The sequence below is a fragment of the Salvia hispanica genome, chromosome 3 (genome assembly GCF_023119035.1).
Source record: "Salvia hispanica cultivar TCC Black 2014 chromosome 3, UniMelb_Shisp_WGS_1.0, whole genome shotgun sequence".
Taxonomy (NCBI): Eukaryota; Viridiplantae; Streptophyta; class Magnoliopsida; order Lamiales; family Lamiaceae; genus Salvia; species Salvia hispanica.
Genome location: NC_062967.1, coordinates 48,776,716 through 48,791,244, shown reverse-complemented (window position 1 = coordinate 48,791,244; position 14,529 = coordinate 48,776,716). Strand labels below are relative to the sequence as shown.

The 14,529-nt window shown below is 34.5% G+C and overlaps 1 protein-coding gene and 1 pseudogene across 2 annotated transcripts; one reads left to right on the top strand and one right to left on the bottom strand.

Annotated features, from left to right (window-relative positions):
* Positions 1-390: 390 nt before the first annotated feature.
* Positions 391-6,570, bottom strand: LOC125216408 (phosphatidylinositol glycan anchor biosynthesis class U protein-like). Of its 2 annotated transcripts, XM_048118108.1 has the most exons (15): positions 6,368-6,570; positions 5,928-6,134; positions 5,780-5,827; positions 5,614-5,674; positions 5,474-5,506; positions 4,555-4,679; positions 4,320-4,454; positions 3,902-3,978; positions 3,550-3,806; positions 2,945-3,001; positions 2,680-2,848; positions 1,447-1,504; positions 1,266-1,351; positions 1,102-1,158; positions 391-672 (listed from the first exon to the last, which is right to left on the bottom strand). In XM_048118108.1, exons 2-15 carry the CDS (start codon positions 6,088-6,090, stop codon positions 595-597), a joined length of 1,404 nt encoding a protein of 467 aa, XP_047974065.1. In that variant the 5' UTR covers positions 6,091-6,134; positions 6,368-6,570; the 3' UTR covers positions 391-594. The 2 variants fall into 2 exon arrangements, with proteins under 2 accessions (XP_047974065.1, XP_047974066.1); XM_048118109.1 differs by lacking the exon at positions 6,368-6,570 and having other exon boundaries at positions 4,555-4,659; positions 5,928-6,021.
* Positions 6,571-6,718: 148 nt separating this feature from the next.
* LOC125211986 lies at positions 6,719-10,713 on the top strand (annotated as a pseudogene).
* Positions 10,714-14,529: the final 3,816 nt, after the last annotated feature.

Sequence of the window (14,529 nt, the reverse complement as noted above, 5' to 3'; positions counted from 1 at the left end):
GGAAGTCAAATGGTTTTTTTTTTTAAATTGGAAAAACACTCTTAGAAAAATATGGCTATAAAAGGAAATCATACATGTTCAAAAAAATGTGAGCATGTTGGCTTGATTTGGCTAGCTAAAACTTAAAAGTCAATAGTTTAGTTTAGGAACAAAGCGGAAAATAAAATGCTAATAATTCTTTATTATAAAAAATACAGAAAAATATTTAGTCAGAAAAATATTTAGTTGATGCTAGTTAACATTTTACAATTTTAATGTGAAAGAAATCCGTAGCAAGTAGTAGTAGTATTAGTATATTATGCCTTGTACCAAAAGACAAATTTTTATGTTAACAGAGTAAAAAAAAATAAAGAATATAACAAAAAATCACGTTAAGAATAAGATGCAATATAGAACACAAAAAATACTGTTAGTATTTTAGGATAAATAATATGAGCAACATCGCGTGCAGAACTATGATACAAGTAACCCACCTAACAGATTTAGCACTAGCAAACTTCCCGCAGTTGCACAAGTGAACATCTTCAAACCATCACAACATTTTAACCAATTACCTCGTTGTAAAAGTCCTTTTAACTAAAGCCGACAGCCATGTTAAACCTTGTTGCATAACTTTCTGATCTTCCTGTCATGGTTTAACATAGCACTCACACTCTCAACTACCAGAATGATCTGCAAAATGCAGAAACAAATAAATATAGGAGGGAGATGTGAATGTAGAAAATCTAATGATTTCATCTTAAATGGTTCTATGGAAATGGAACTTGTGAAAATTCCGTATTGTAAAATCCTAAGTAGATTTATACCAATGTAATCTTTCATTTATATTCATTAAGCCACTCTAATACATCACCAAAAGTGAAAAAGGTGAGACCAATTTGCAAGAATTGGCTAACTGGAGAAACTTAATCCACCAGTCATGTGATTCAAATATGGTTGTTTTTAAAAAGTGTATTACTCGTAAAATTGCTGCGGTAATCACTGAAAATTTTCCGAATGGATCAAGAGGAAAAAGAATATACAGATACATTTCTTCTCGTGTTCAAAAAATGATGTATGTTCATTAATCATTACCAAGAAACAATATTGATAAGTAATTACCTGGAAACAAGCATATCCGATTGCAGTCGCAAAGTAAAAGTTTGCATTCCCAGTCCCCTGCATTGTATAACAAGTTAATAACAAGCAGAGACACTTAATTTGCAAGTACATGATATTATGCCCAATTCCCAGGAAAAGGTTATGCAATATCCATCTGCACGTACCCTCCAAATCCATAGGTTGTGCATTACAGGGCTGAGAAGAGAGATCCCAACATATCCACAAAAGAGGAAGAACGTAAACTGCATCTCTGTGCCCAAATGATTTTTAGATGTCAGTTCATGGTAAGGAAGCTCACAATCAAACTTCACATGAAAGTGCATCCAGAGAAAGAGGGCAACTAACCTTCTAACTCATTAACAAATAGCACCAGTAAACTCAAATATAAAGCCGAGTCCCCAACCTAGATAAAGCAGAAGTAAAACAAGATATTAATATTAGTCAATAATTGTGACTCAAACGATAAATGAGGATTCCTAAGTATCAGTCGAACACATCAACAGAGAAACCAAAACAATGCTAGGTTTAAATTTAACCATCACTTAAGTCTTTAAATCCTTGTCCAACCAACTATTTCTCCTTGTTCATCCTTATTCAACTGACTGCAACTAATCTAAGATTAATTTTGCACCTCAATACCTAGTTTTCAGTCAGTAGCACAACTGAACTAAACTGCAGCAACGAGCAGTTGCACCAATTGAGATTGGGATTTACTAGTACCTGCTCCTTTAGATATTCTTTAAAACTAGAATTCAACTCAATGTATCATTAGCTGGTTCCAATCAACAAAATCTGTCATAAACTGATGGAGCATTCTAAACATGTAAACAGCAGAATTGCAAGAACGTTTGAATGCATGGCTTCAAGTACGGGAATTTCAGTCCTATCTGAATATCATTCTCTTATTCATACAATTTCTGGCACTATAAGTTTTTCCAAGAGTGAGGATCCTGCATCCTAGATAGTTCGCTTTTCTCCATGCTGTGTAGCAAGATTCATAAGAACATTTAACTCCTAACTCAATTAATGGACTGTATGAATATCTTATATGTCTAACTATATACATAAAAAAGAGTAGTCATCAATTATCGGGCATAATTCTTGTTTGGGCATGGAGAAAACTGGGAGTGGTTATTGGTTTTATTTTCCTTCAATAGTAACAAAAAGTAACAGATGCTGGTTCCATTTTCTTTTTGAAAACTCAGAAGTAAACACTAAATAAATAGTTGTTCAAACATCAAAGCATAATTTATACAAGCAAAAAAGATACTCCATCCCCAAAGAATATGCACTTTGGGTTCGGCACGGGTTTTAATGTAAAATTGGTAAAGTAAGAGAGAGGTAGAGAGAAAAAGTAATTAAAGTATTGTTAGTGGAGAATGAGTCCCACCACATTAGAGAGAAAAGAGTAACCAAAATTAGAAAGTGCATATTCTTATGGGATGGACTAAAGAGGAAAGAGTGCATAATCTTGTGGGACGGAGGGAGTAATAAACAGAGAATTGGTCATAAAATAATGTCCGCACTAAAAATAGAAACATTTAGATTCTATGAATTAGATAAAATGGGAAAGCTCACCGATGGATAAGATTTTAGCATTGAAGAGACTGCCAAGTAAAGAAAAGCCAAAAAACATGGCCTGTGATTTAGCCGTATAGCTAACGGCAATATCATGAATAGGATGTTCACATGAAAAACTATCAGGAAAAAATTCCTGAAAAAATCAAACACTTCCGCAAAGAAGTACCTGCAGTAAAGATGCAAATGTGTTATGGAAGTTTGGAAAAAAACAAACTGCTACGCAATGCACATTTGACAAACAAAACACTCACTCAGAACTCACCATAAGACACCAATATTTGGAGACAAATCCTCAATGGCAAGAATAAATCCATATGTCCTGCAAAATGGCACCGGCAGTAATCAATGAGTTCGAGAAAATAGATAGGCCAACATATCAAATCTTAGGTCTTCAGTGGACAATGATGAGAGAAAAAAAAAAAAGCAAATATATAACAAAGTATAATCAACAAAATCCAATAGGTAAAGCACATTCAATTAAATATTGCAAAGATCAAAGAAATTATTTCAACCACAGCTAAGCAAAGGGGGTAGGGAAGGGGTCAAATTCTGCCAATACTTCCAATACAGTTAGGTAAGAGTCCAAGTAAAAGTAACAAGTTGAGAAATCATAATATGTCATTCGCTATACTATCAGGAAACACATGGACCACAACAGAGATCCTGAATAGATATTCAGGTAGATGTTACATAAAGATGTGGGCTTCTTGGGGATGACCAGTTATCAGTTGATGCTTGTGTTGAGAACATTTGACGCGCATGCATGGCATAAAGCATAGCTACTATTTCATGTTGATACTCCTAAATAATGCTAAACCAAAACAAAAATTTTAACCATAATAATATGTATTTACATGCAATGTTTACCTCTTAAACATCTCCCCAAGACCACCATACTCTTTCATAGAGATGGCACACATAATTAACACATAGGAAGTCCATACAAATGCCCAGAAGAAGAAGATGACAACTCTCCACCAAGAGAAATTTGTTTTAGAGAATTTATCATTCAGTGACTTGAGTTCAGCATGATCGGCTGATCTCTTTTCTCCACCTTTTAGATTACTCTGCGCAAAAAGTTTTCTTGGGGGTGCATCAAGACCATAACCCAACAAAAAAACCACCTAAATGGGAGCAAAATCAGTGAACGTTCTTTAGCATTTGTCTGTGCTAAAAAATTACCGCTAGCTAAATAATAAATTTCTGCCCCAACACATACCGGAATCACTAGAACTATGGGATACAGAGACAAATGTGATGATACAACCCACCCAAAAGCTGCCAATGGTACTAATCCTGCATATATCAAAAGCAAACATATAATATAATCCACATTACGTCAAAACTTAATAATGGTGTTTATTTTTAAATTTTGGTTTATCGTACAACAATAGTAAATGTGAAGTGTACTGAATGAGGTCAACCAACGTAACACATACAAATTGAAATTTGGGACACAATCAAAGAGTTGTATAGTATTACTACTAAAGTGGAGTACTAATTAAGCCTTTCATGACAATATACATAAGACAGCCTCGAAAGCTTTACAGAAATCGCAAAATAAATGTGTAGCAGTTTAAAATTATTAATATCCTAGATCATGAATGCAGAAAGAAGACAGGTTGCTCACTTCATACCTGCAGATGCTCCATAAAGTGACATGACAACAAACATATTTTCTATAGCTGAAGTATTGAAACCAATGCAAGAGACGATTGTGAAAGGGTTCCACAAATACACAAGGGCAGCAACATCACCAGATGGCACAGCCTCTATAAACAAAATTTAAAAAATAAAGTAATTTTTATTAGTTTCTGGATGTGCTATTGAAAAAACTTAAATGATCAATACAATGGCAGCGTGTTCAGTTACCATCGCCTTTGAACAGCTTATCAAGGCCCAATGCTTTCCAATTGTGAAGATGTGATCTTACAAGACTGGTCCCAGTTGCACGAATAAGGATTGCGCTGATAAAATCTGCAACCACAGAAACCAGACTGTATCCAAAAGTGTGTTGATTTTTTACTGAGCTTAATGATATTCGCACAAAAAAATCCAAATACAGGATGTGAAATTGGCACAGTTTCGGTTGCGAAGAAAGAAGATGAAGACGTGCAGTACATGCTGCATGAATTCTACATCTGGTAGCCCAACCCCATCCACACAAGAAAAGGCAAACTAATTTGACATAGTTGTGTGGGTAATAATAGTTTTACATTACAATTGTCAGAGAGCCACTTCCGAGTGAAGGATCATGTGGCATTTTAAGTGATGAACCAGAAAGATGAAGGGTGGAGCATTGTAGCATGGTGTGACATAATTGTGTTGGCATGGAGAAATAACATACTCCCTCTGTACCACAAGAGTATGCAGTCTTTCCTTTTTAATCCGTCCTACAAGAGCATGCACTTTTAAATTTTGGAACACTTTTCTCTCTATTGAGTGGGACCATTCTCCATCAACAATACTTTAATTACTTTTTTTTACTTTTTATCTCTTTCTTACTTTACTAATTGTGCATCAACACCTATGCCCAACCAAAAGTGCATACTCTTGTGGGACGGAGGGAGTATCTATTCTATCACCAGTAAATAAAAGCTCCACTTGATTCCTCTGAAACTGCTCAGAAAGATGCAATGCATCAGAATCACCAATGATCCTAACTAGCATTCTAAGTATTTCTGATAGAATTAGAAAGTACAGGTTACAGCCATGTGTGACAAAACATGACTGCTTTACAGAGTGGACCATAAGCCAGAGAGAGAGAGAGAAATTGATAGGAAGCCAATACCTGCATAACAGTTCACTAGATAGCCCTCCAATTCTGCATCACGCAATTGAATAATCACTAAAATGACTCAACATTGATGATCAAGTCAAGCATGAAGTTATTCAAAGTCTGTTCAATACAAAAATTAAGGGGGTGATTACTTTTTAACAGTAAGAGGCCCAAGAATCGAGAGCAACAAAGGCGACCCATGGTACATTGAACCTGTTTATCACACCCATAAGAGTAGTCTTACCACAATAAAAATCCAAAACAAAACAAAATATAAGTTCATATACAAATGCAAGCACAAGATGAACTATCACAAACCAGAATAAGGAGACATTGACAATTGCTTTAGCCAGTAGCCTTCCGCCACTACAAGAAAAAAATAAATTTGAATCGAACTTATTACAGATATAGTAACATCACATACATGTAGGCAGCTAATACAGAGAGATAGTGAGAGAGGAAATACGGCGGCGGAGGCTGGTGAGCGGAGTGGAGACTTCGGGGCGTGAAGAGAGGTTGAGATTTTTGGAAAAATAAGTTAAAATTAGTCTGAATAATACAGAAGCAATCGCCCATTTCCAAAACCCTAATTTGTTTCTCCAACTTCCAGTTGTGCTTCTGTCCTCCATCGATTTATTCTTGGAAAAAGCTTCTACTTTCCTCAGATCAGGGCCTGCAACAGTGATTTCTGCTAATGTCGATAATTGTCGAATTGATTGAGAACCAGAGATATATAATTTTATATGTATGCAAAACTGGTGAACATAAATTTTGTGCCCAAAAAAGTGGAGCAAATCCTAAACTTCCAATTTTAGTCTTCTTAACAATTCAACCATGCCAGATTACATATTGCTAGATCGATCGAAGCTCACTATCTGTTTCCATATTGAAGAAATATAATTTTACCAAGCGGATGTTGTTCGACTGAAACGGAGAGAGGCGGCGGCCTCGCAGTCGCTGGTCTCCGTCGAAATGGAGAGGTGCGGCGTGAAATGGATGGGAGGGAGAGGGAGAGGGAGAGTGAAGTGGGATGGTCCGATTGGGAAGGAGAGTGAAGTGGGATGGTCCGATTGCAGAGGTGGCTGAGGCGGGCTCTCGCACCAAATCAATTCCAACAATTTGAATTTAATTTAATTTTTTCAGAGTGAAACAGAAGCGTACAGATGGACCTACAAGAAAATTTAATTCCCATATTACCCCTCGTTCTGTGCAAAAGGTCAGCTCAGTCTCCACAATTACACAATTGCTGAATATCTGCAGCATATTTCTACTAAAATTTGCCAAATAAATTAACTTATCACTCACAAAATTAATTCACTTCTCAGTTCTCACGCAAACTCCGATTCCATTCTCCTCGAATTTACAAGAAGTGATCGGGTAAATGGCTACTGATCAAGGAGCTATTGAAACGTTCATGAGCATTACCGGAGCCGATGAAACCACCGCTATGCAGAAGCTTGAGGTGGTTTTTAGCATAAATTAGTGCCATAATTTATTTTCTATTCTTCTGTTGATTCGATAATATTGTTTATGCTCTTCATTTTCTTTCTGAAAATGTTATGTGTGATCGCAATATGTGGCGTTGTTGGATTGCAAGCTACGGGAACATATATGTATGTGTGTAAATATATTGGTAGCATATTAGGGGCTTCTTGGTATGATGGAATGGAATGAGGAGGGAATGGAATGGAGATGGGAATGGAATGAAGATGGGAATATTCATGTGCTTGGTGAATGTAAGGTTTATAAATGGAATGGAATTGTTATTCCTTGATTGATTTCATTCCTATGTTGTACAAAATAATATATGAATGGAATGGAATGAAATATGAATAAAATTAAAATGTTGATTCTATAAAAAAAATATTTATTCAAAAATATTTTTGTCAATATTTTGGATCATATAAATTTGTACGACACACGTAATTGAGTGTGTGCATATGTGGTGTATGTATGTGTTGAAGTGTGTGTGTGTATGTGGTGGTGTGTGTGCGTGCGTGCGTATTTGTTGCTGTGTGTGTGTTGTTGTGTGTGTTGTGTGCTGTGTGTGTTGCTGCGTGTGTGTGTGTTGTGCGTGTTGTGTGTATGAGTTGCTCTGTGTGTGTGTGTGGTGTTGTGTGTTCTGTGTGTTTTGCTGTGTTGCTGTGTATGTGTTGTGTGTGAGTTGTTGTGTGAGTTGTTGTGTGTGTGTGTGTGTTTTGCTATGTGTTGCTGTGTGTGTGTTGCTGTGTGTGTGTGTACTTGTTGTTGTGTGTTGTTGGGAGGGAGGGGGGTGAAATAGAGTGGAATGGAATGGCCATTCCTTAGCTAAATGGAAGGAATGACTATTCCCATGTGGAATGGAATGGTGATTCCAAGTGGAATGGTCATTCTTATGGAAATAAAATACCAAGTAAAGGAATGGAATGGAGGTAGGAATGCCATTCCATTCCACCATACCAAGTAGCTCCTTAGGGTTTTCTTTTGTTCAGATTTTGTTTTGTGAAATTTAGTAAATGAGTTATAGGGAAACTCACGTGCTAAAATTTTGTTTCTGTGTCGGTGGGGGAGCAGTTTCGTATTGAGATTGGATTTTACTGACTAAAGATGTATTTTGTTCGAATTAATCAAACCTTTTGTACTCGCAAAGCCACGTTTTGGTGGTGGTGATGGTTTATGTGGGACGAAAAACATTGAATAAGGTTTGGCAGTGATGAGACTTTTATTTTGTTTTAAACTAATCATTATGAGATGATTTTGTGGAATAATTTAGACTCTTACACAAGGATTTGTAACTTGCTAGTTACTTATATGAAAACCAGCATTCTTCTTTTATGCTAAAGCATGGTGTGTTTGGTATGCATCATGCAGTGAAATAAACAAAGTTCTGAAATAAGTTCTTGATAGGAAATTAGCAAATAGTACCTCATTCGTTAAGTTTTTTTTGCTTGAACTAGTTTGTCTCATCACATAAATACTCTAGTAGTTTTAGACACCAAAACCTAGGAGTCAACAAGGCAATGAATTTAAGTTTATGGCATCTACTATGGAAAAATAATGGAGCAGTTGAAAAATCAGTGCAGATGATGCAGTTTATTTTTAAAGTTTGTTCCTATTCAGGAAGAAAATTCTGACGATGATGAAACCTAGAATACATGGATTAAGGACATGCGCATGTTGATAACGAGAAGATCCATCTCCTGACTCCCCCTTCTGCTCATGCGCGCCACAGACTGATAATATCTTGAAGCAACCATGTTTCTTAAACAATAGCTATTTCCTAATATATCATTTTAGTTTAGTCAAATGTCTGAGGGCTAAATGTCTAATTGCTTGGTTGATCAATGTCTCATCCTAGCTACTTCACCATCTCTGTTATTATATTTGGTGAAGCTTGATTCAGTTCTATAAAAGGCTCAGATGCTGGGGTTTGCCCCCTCCCCCATCAAACCCACCACATTAGCTAATGTGTATGTGATGGCCGATCAATATCCTCCTGGCCTCAAACTAGGAGATTAGTATTTTTCATTAGCTACTATCATGGGGAAGTTCAAATTATTGATCAAAAATCTATGTCTGATAGAAGGTATTCCCTCTACAGCCGAGCCATCAACCTACTATCTACTTCTTGGTAGAAAATAAGTTTTTTTTACATTTTTAATCTCCAATGATAAGTCGCCTCATCTTTCAAATCATTCTTTCAGAGTTTAAGTGAGTTATTTCATTTTTCCATAAAGGTTTAAATTATTTGTTCAAGGAAATTTTGTTTTTATATTTGGTTGTTTCTCACTTACAATATTGTTGGATGCCAATTATCTGACTGTTTGTTATTTCTAAGTCATTTTTGTTTCACTCTTCTATCTTGGTAGAGCAGGAGCATCTGGGCAACCTCAATGAAGCTGTCAATGCCCATTTTGCAGAAGGGGACAGAAACTTGTTAGTGGCTCCACCTTGGTTCGTTGTATCTCTTGTATTCTTTCGTTCTGTTTGGTTGAAGATACTTAAAAGCTAAAAGTTAGTATGGGTCATTATGGTCAAGGTAATTGCTTACTTTGTCTGCATACAGAACTCAACAGACATCTTTTACGTCTTCTCGAACTGAAGGCATGCATATTGATGCTCCTATGTCATTTGAGTCCAATAGACCTCGACCTTCCTTATTACCATTTGGGAGAGACTTAAATCCATTCTCACTCCTTGATCCCAACTTCAATAGAAATACTTATGACAGAGGTGATGCTTCAAATCGAACACCCTTTGTCTCACATCCAAGAGAGGTGAGGGAGATCCCAATCGAGGTGAAAGATGAGACTGGTGCTACTGGTCGTTCTGTTGGTGCTCCCACATTGAAGATGTAACTGGATCTACGCACGAACATATGCAGAAGTACGTGGAACAGTCATAATAGATGATGAAGATGATGACAAACCCTTTTCCAATTTTACCACCTACACATGCTACCACACATGGGATTGGATATAGCTCCAGGTTTTCTGAACCAAGTGCTCCAACAACTGTTTCCTCATTATGGAAATGATGTAGAGGAAGAAATGATACGTGCTTCCATTGAGGCTTCCAAGCAGGAAGCTGGATTGTCAAGTCAGGTAGGTACCTTATTATGAAATACTTTTAGTCAATGCTAGCCATCCATTCTGATACAGGATTCTAAAGACCCTGCTCCTGTGCTGACACAGTCCCACCCAGAAGATGCTGAGTTTGCAGATGTCGTTTCCTTACCATTGCTGGTTTTCTCTTCTTCTGTCTGCTATATTTTTCTAACCCTGTTGCTGCTCAGTTAATGGAAAATTGGTACTAGACTGCAGAGCGGGAAAAAGCTCTGAGGGAATGAGAGGGGAAGGCTTTACCCTCAAGAGAAGTTCAGATATCAGGGACGTCAGATAGGAGAGGGATATTATCTGCAAATGGGAGGTGAGCCTGTTCTGTGTCAATGTGGTTGACAAACTACAGTTTGCATGAGACCGACTACATGTTAAGATTTTGCTCATGATAAAAAATTTATTGCCTGGAGTCAGATAAGCTATTAGTATCTGCAGGCAATCTCAATTGGAGGTCAGAAGCACAACTTTGCCAGATGAAGCTGAGGATGTGGAAGATCTACCACTGGTCAGACCTAGGAGGAGATGTGTGTCTTCAGCCCGTATCGATACTGACGAACATAGTGAAGACGTTGACGATACACCACCTTCGAGTCCTCCACCAGAAAATAATGTTCTCGGCCCCACCAAATTAGAAGTGAATTCCCATCTGATGAGGTTACTTCTTTTTTAATAAAATTTATAACTCTTTAACTCATATCTTCATTTCATCTCCAATGGAATAGCATGTATATTAGGAATCCAGTACAAGGGGATTCATGTCTTATACCGGATTAAACTTTCAATTCATAAATACATAACCACGTTCTCTCAGTAAGTGGTGTAAATACTAAACTACACATAGCAACATAACACTGCTCTAATAAATTAAATTAGACAACATTGACAATTTGGTGGTATGAAGTGCTTATTTCCTGAAGGATGCATGTCTTCTTATTGTCCAGAAAAAAGAGAGACAATTAGCTGCAAAAGAGGCATCGATCCTTCCCGGGGAACCAACTCCGGATGATGAGAATGTCGTTACCCTCCTTGTGCGGATGCCTGATGGAAATAGGCGGGGGCGACGTTTTCTCAAGTCAGACAAGCTACAGGTAATACGTTAGTGGAAACGTATATCTGCTCTCCTAGGCTAAAATATATAAGTGTTAGATGCAGACACATTTCCACATCTTGATGTGTATATAAATAATATAACTACTCTTAAATATTTTAATTACCAAAAAGGAATTTTATCAGCATAAAATGAGGTTTAAATCCACTATTTATTGGTTTATATTTAAATTTAGGTTTGGGAGGTAGCAAACCACGTATTTAAATTGAAGTGGTCATTTTGGATTCGTGTAATCCATAATATTTGTTTACTCTTCTCTTGGTGTGCCTTACTTAAGGTCATGCATGGTGGGAATAAAATGGTTAAAACCACTACACATACCCATTCATGTGTATACGCTTCATTTTATTCAATGTTCTTTTCCCTTTCGGGAAAGTTTGTCGTATTCCTTTTCGGGTTGTATAAAAAAAATTAATTATTAATTTATAACATCAAAATAATAATATTAATATTGATTAATAATAATTGTATAAAGAGTGAGGAGAATGAGAGAAGATATTATAATACTATCACTTTTGATACTAGGTTTGTCAATGTCTAAAATATCATTTATGACACAAATGGAAAAATGAATTTGTTTAGAGGGTATTTCGGGGTGAAAATTGTATCAGGTACCAAATATGTGATTTATAGGTATCAAAAACGATATAAAATAAAGATCAGTTATCATTTATATGCGAAAGTAAAAGATCATGTACCATTTATGTAGTTCACTCTAGGATTTAACCACTCTATCACTAGATCGGCTCACACACACACACATGATTTCTACGTATGGGATGGGTATCAGTTTTGAGCCTTGTGGGCTCTTTCATTTCGTATCACCACTCATATCTTGGGCCACCTGTGGTTTTCTAAGTTGAGGCTGTCTCCCATCTCACTTGCTTGGAAATTTTGTTGTTGGAATAATGATCTTTTTTTAGGCACTCACTCTTTCTCTTTTTGTGCTTCCCATTTATGATTTCTTCTGAAATGCATGTTATCTAATGGAGTACTAAGATTTGCATTTGACATTTTAATTTTATTTCAATTCATTGGAAGGCTATAATTGTGGGCATCGATTTTTGACTTAATTAATCAATCATCCGATGTCTTGACTTTTTTTTAAATATTTATAACTTATGGGATGAATTTCAATATTCAAAAAATATGTCATAATATATGAAATAGAGTGAACTACAAATATGGTCCCTGGAGTATGGGTTTATCTCGCTCATAGTCTCTGGACTTTAAAAATATCACCAGACATCCCTGGACTAAGGGTTTATCTCGAAAATGGTCTTTTTTCACTATTTTCGGTTGAAAATACCCTTTTGCGGGGTTTTATGGGGTTTTGGTAATTTGATCTTTTTATACTTTTAACATTTTAAATCTAATATTATTTCAGTTATGTTAAATCTGATATTATTTCAAATTTATCATTCTTCTTCCTTTTTATCATCATTCACTTTGTTTCTTTATTTCAATATTAGATTTAATTTTACAAAATTAAATTTTAAATTTTAATTTTTAAATATCAATAAATTTTTTAAATTATAAAAATTATTACTCCGTAAATAACAAAAATTAATAGTCATAATCAATATTTAATAGTGTCTAATATTTAATCAATAAGGTATGATAACGCCTTAGTTTTAATCAATATTTAATAGCTTTAATCATAAACAGATCATATAACACAATTTATTCTGAAATAAATATGCATCTAATGTAAAACTAATATAATTTTTGTTTATTAATTTGAAAACAATCAAAATTTACTAGAAAATTTCAACAAAAATACTCCTATATAAAAATTTTAGTCAACTTCATAATATTCAATCACAAACAATTATAATAACCGTACGAAGGCTAAATAGAATAGCTCTTATTTTTGAGATAAACCCTTAGTCCAGGGATGTCTGACGATATTTTTAAAGTCTAGGAAGTTAATTCTTTTTATTATAATTATAAGCGGAAGAAGTGAAAGGTTTTGAAAGAAATTAACTTCTATTTTTCTACTAGAAATATATGTTATTTCATAGCTTATAATCATCACATTTCTTTCTTTTTCTCATAACATTCTTTGTTGAATATTTTGTAGAGATTTGATCTGATTTTAGATACTCTCTCAACTCTCTATCAATAATAGTTTAATATGAAATTTGTTTTTTATGTCATGATTTTTATTATATAATAATAATGTTTGTTTACATTCTCAATTTTTCATATTTAATTTTGTTACTTTAATACTATCTAAATCATTCAGTTATTTTTATTATTATTATTATTTATTTTGCATGCCTATTTTTAAAATTTGTTGTTATTAAGTGTGTTGTATATAACACAATAGTCATAAGTTTATCTGAATTGGTCTAATATTAATTTAAAATCTATTTATTTACATTATACAACTAATTCTAATATGAGTATTATTTTTTATTATTATGTTATGTTTATTTGAGCATTAAATTAATGTTATAACTATTATAATTGGAATCTTTAGTTATAGGCGGTGTAAGTTGATTCATTTTTTCTTCGTAGACCTTAATTAAATGATGTTTCAAATGTCCCTATTTATGTATTGTGAACCAGAGCTCTTCAAATTTTTAAAATTTGTTATTTTATTTATAATTTTTATATATTGATATAGTACTAAAACTAACTATTTTATACAACAATGAACTCAATATACTTATTAATTTATTAATATTAGAGCATAAAAATCTAAGTTGCACCAAACTTTATAGTTAGACTAATTATGCTAATATTAAACGAATATAAACACATTGACTCATTATAAAAAATCCCAAAAAAAAGTAAATGAAAACTAATAAAAACTAATGTAGGGACGTTGGGCCATGTGTCGGAGGATAAAGTAACAAAACTGAATAACCCAATTAGTAAGGTGAGACAAGAAAAAACAGTTAATAATAACATATTTAACCGTGGGAGTGCCAAATCAATCAAGAATTACATAAATAAAAAAGAGAACAAGAGTATAAAAAGGACGAAATCTAGGAGAAGATCCTCTGCTATGTCTCAACCACAGCAGAGGCTGCTGTGCACCAAATACGGCAGCGTTTCATTGCCAATTCATCTTCAATTTCATTTTTATTGTATAGGTTGGTCACTGTTCGCTGTCTTTTTTCATTTAGTTTTCTATTTTTTTTGTTTCTTTACTTATTTATTCCCTCAATAAGGTTATTATGTCATGGGAATAAAATTAGGTGTCGCGCCCAAAAATTAATTAAAATTCGAACTTTACTGTACCTTTATTTACTTGTAAAATAATTGGGAAAGTTCAAACTTTATAAATGAATACCTTTAAATGTCTACATTTATATAAATACAATTCAGAATAAAATATCTAATCCTAAATA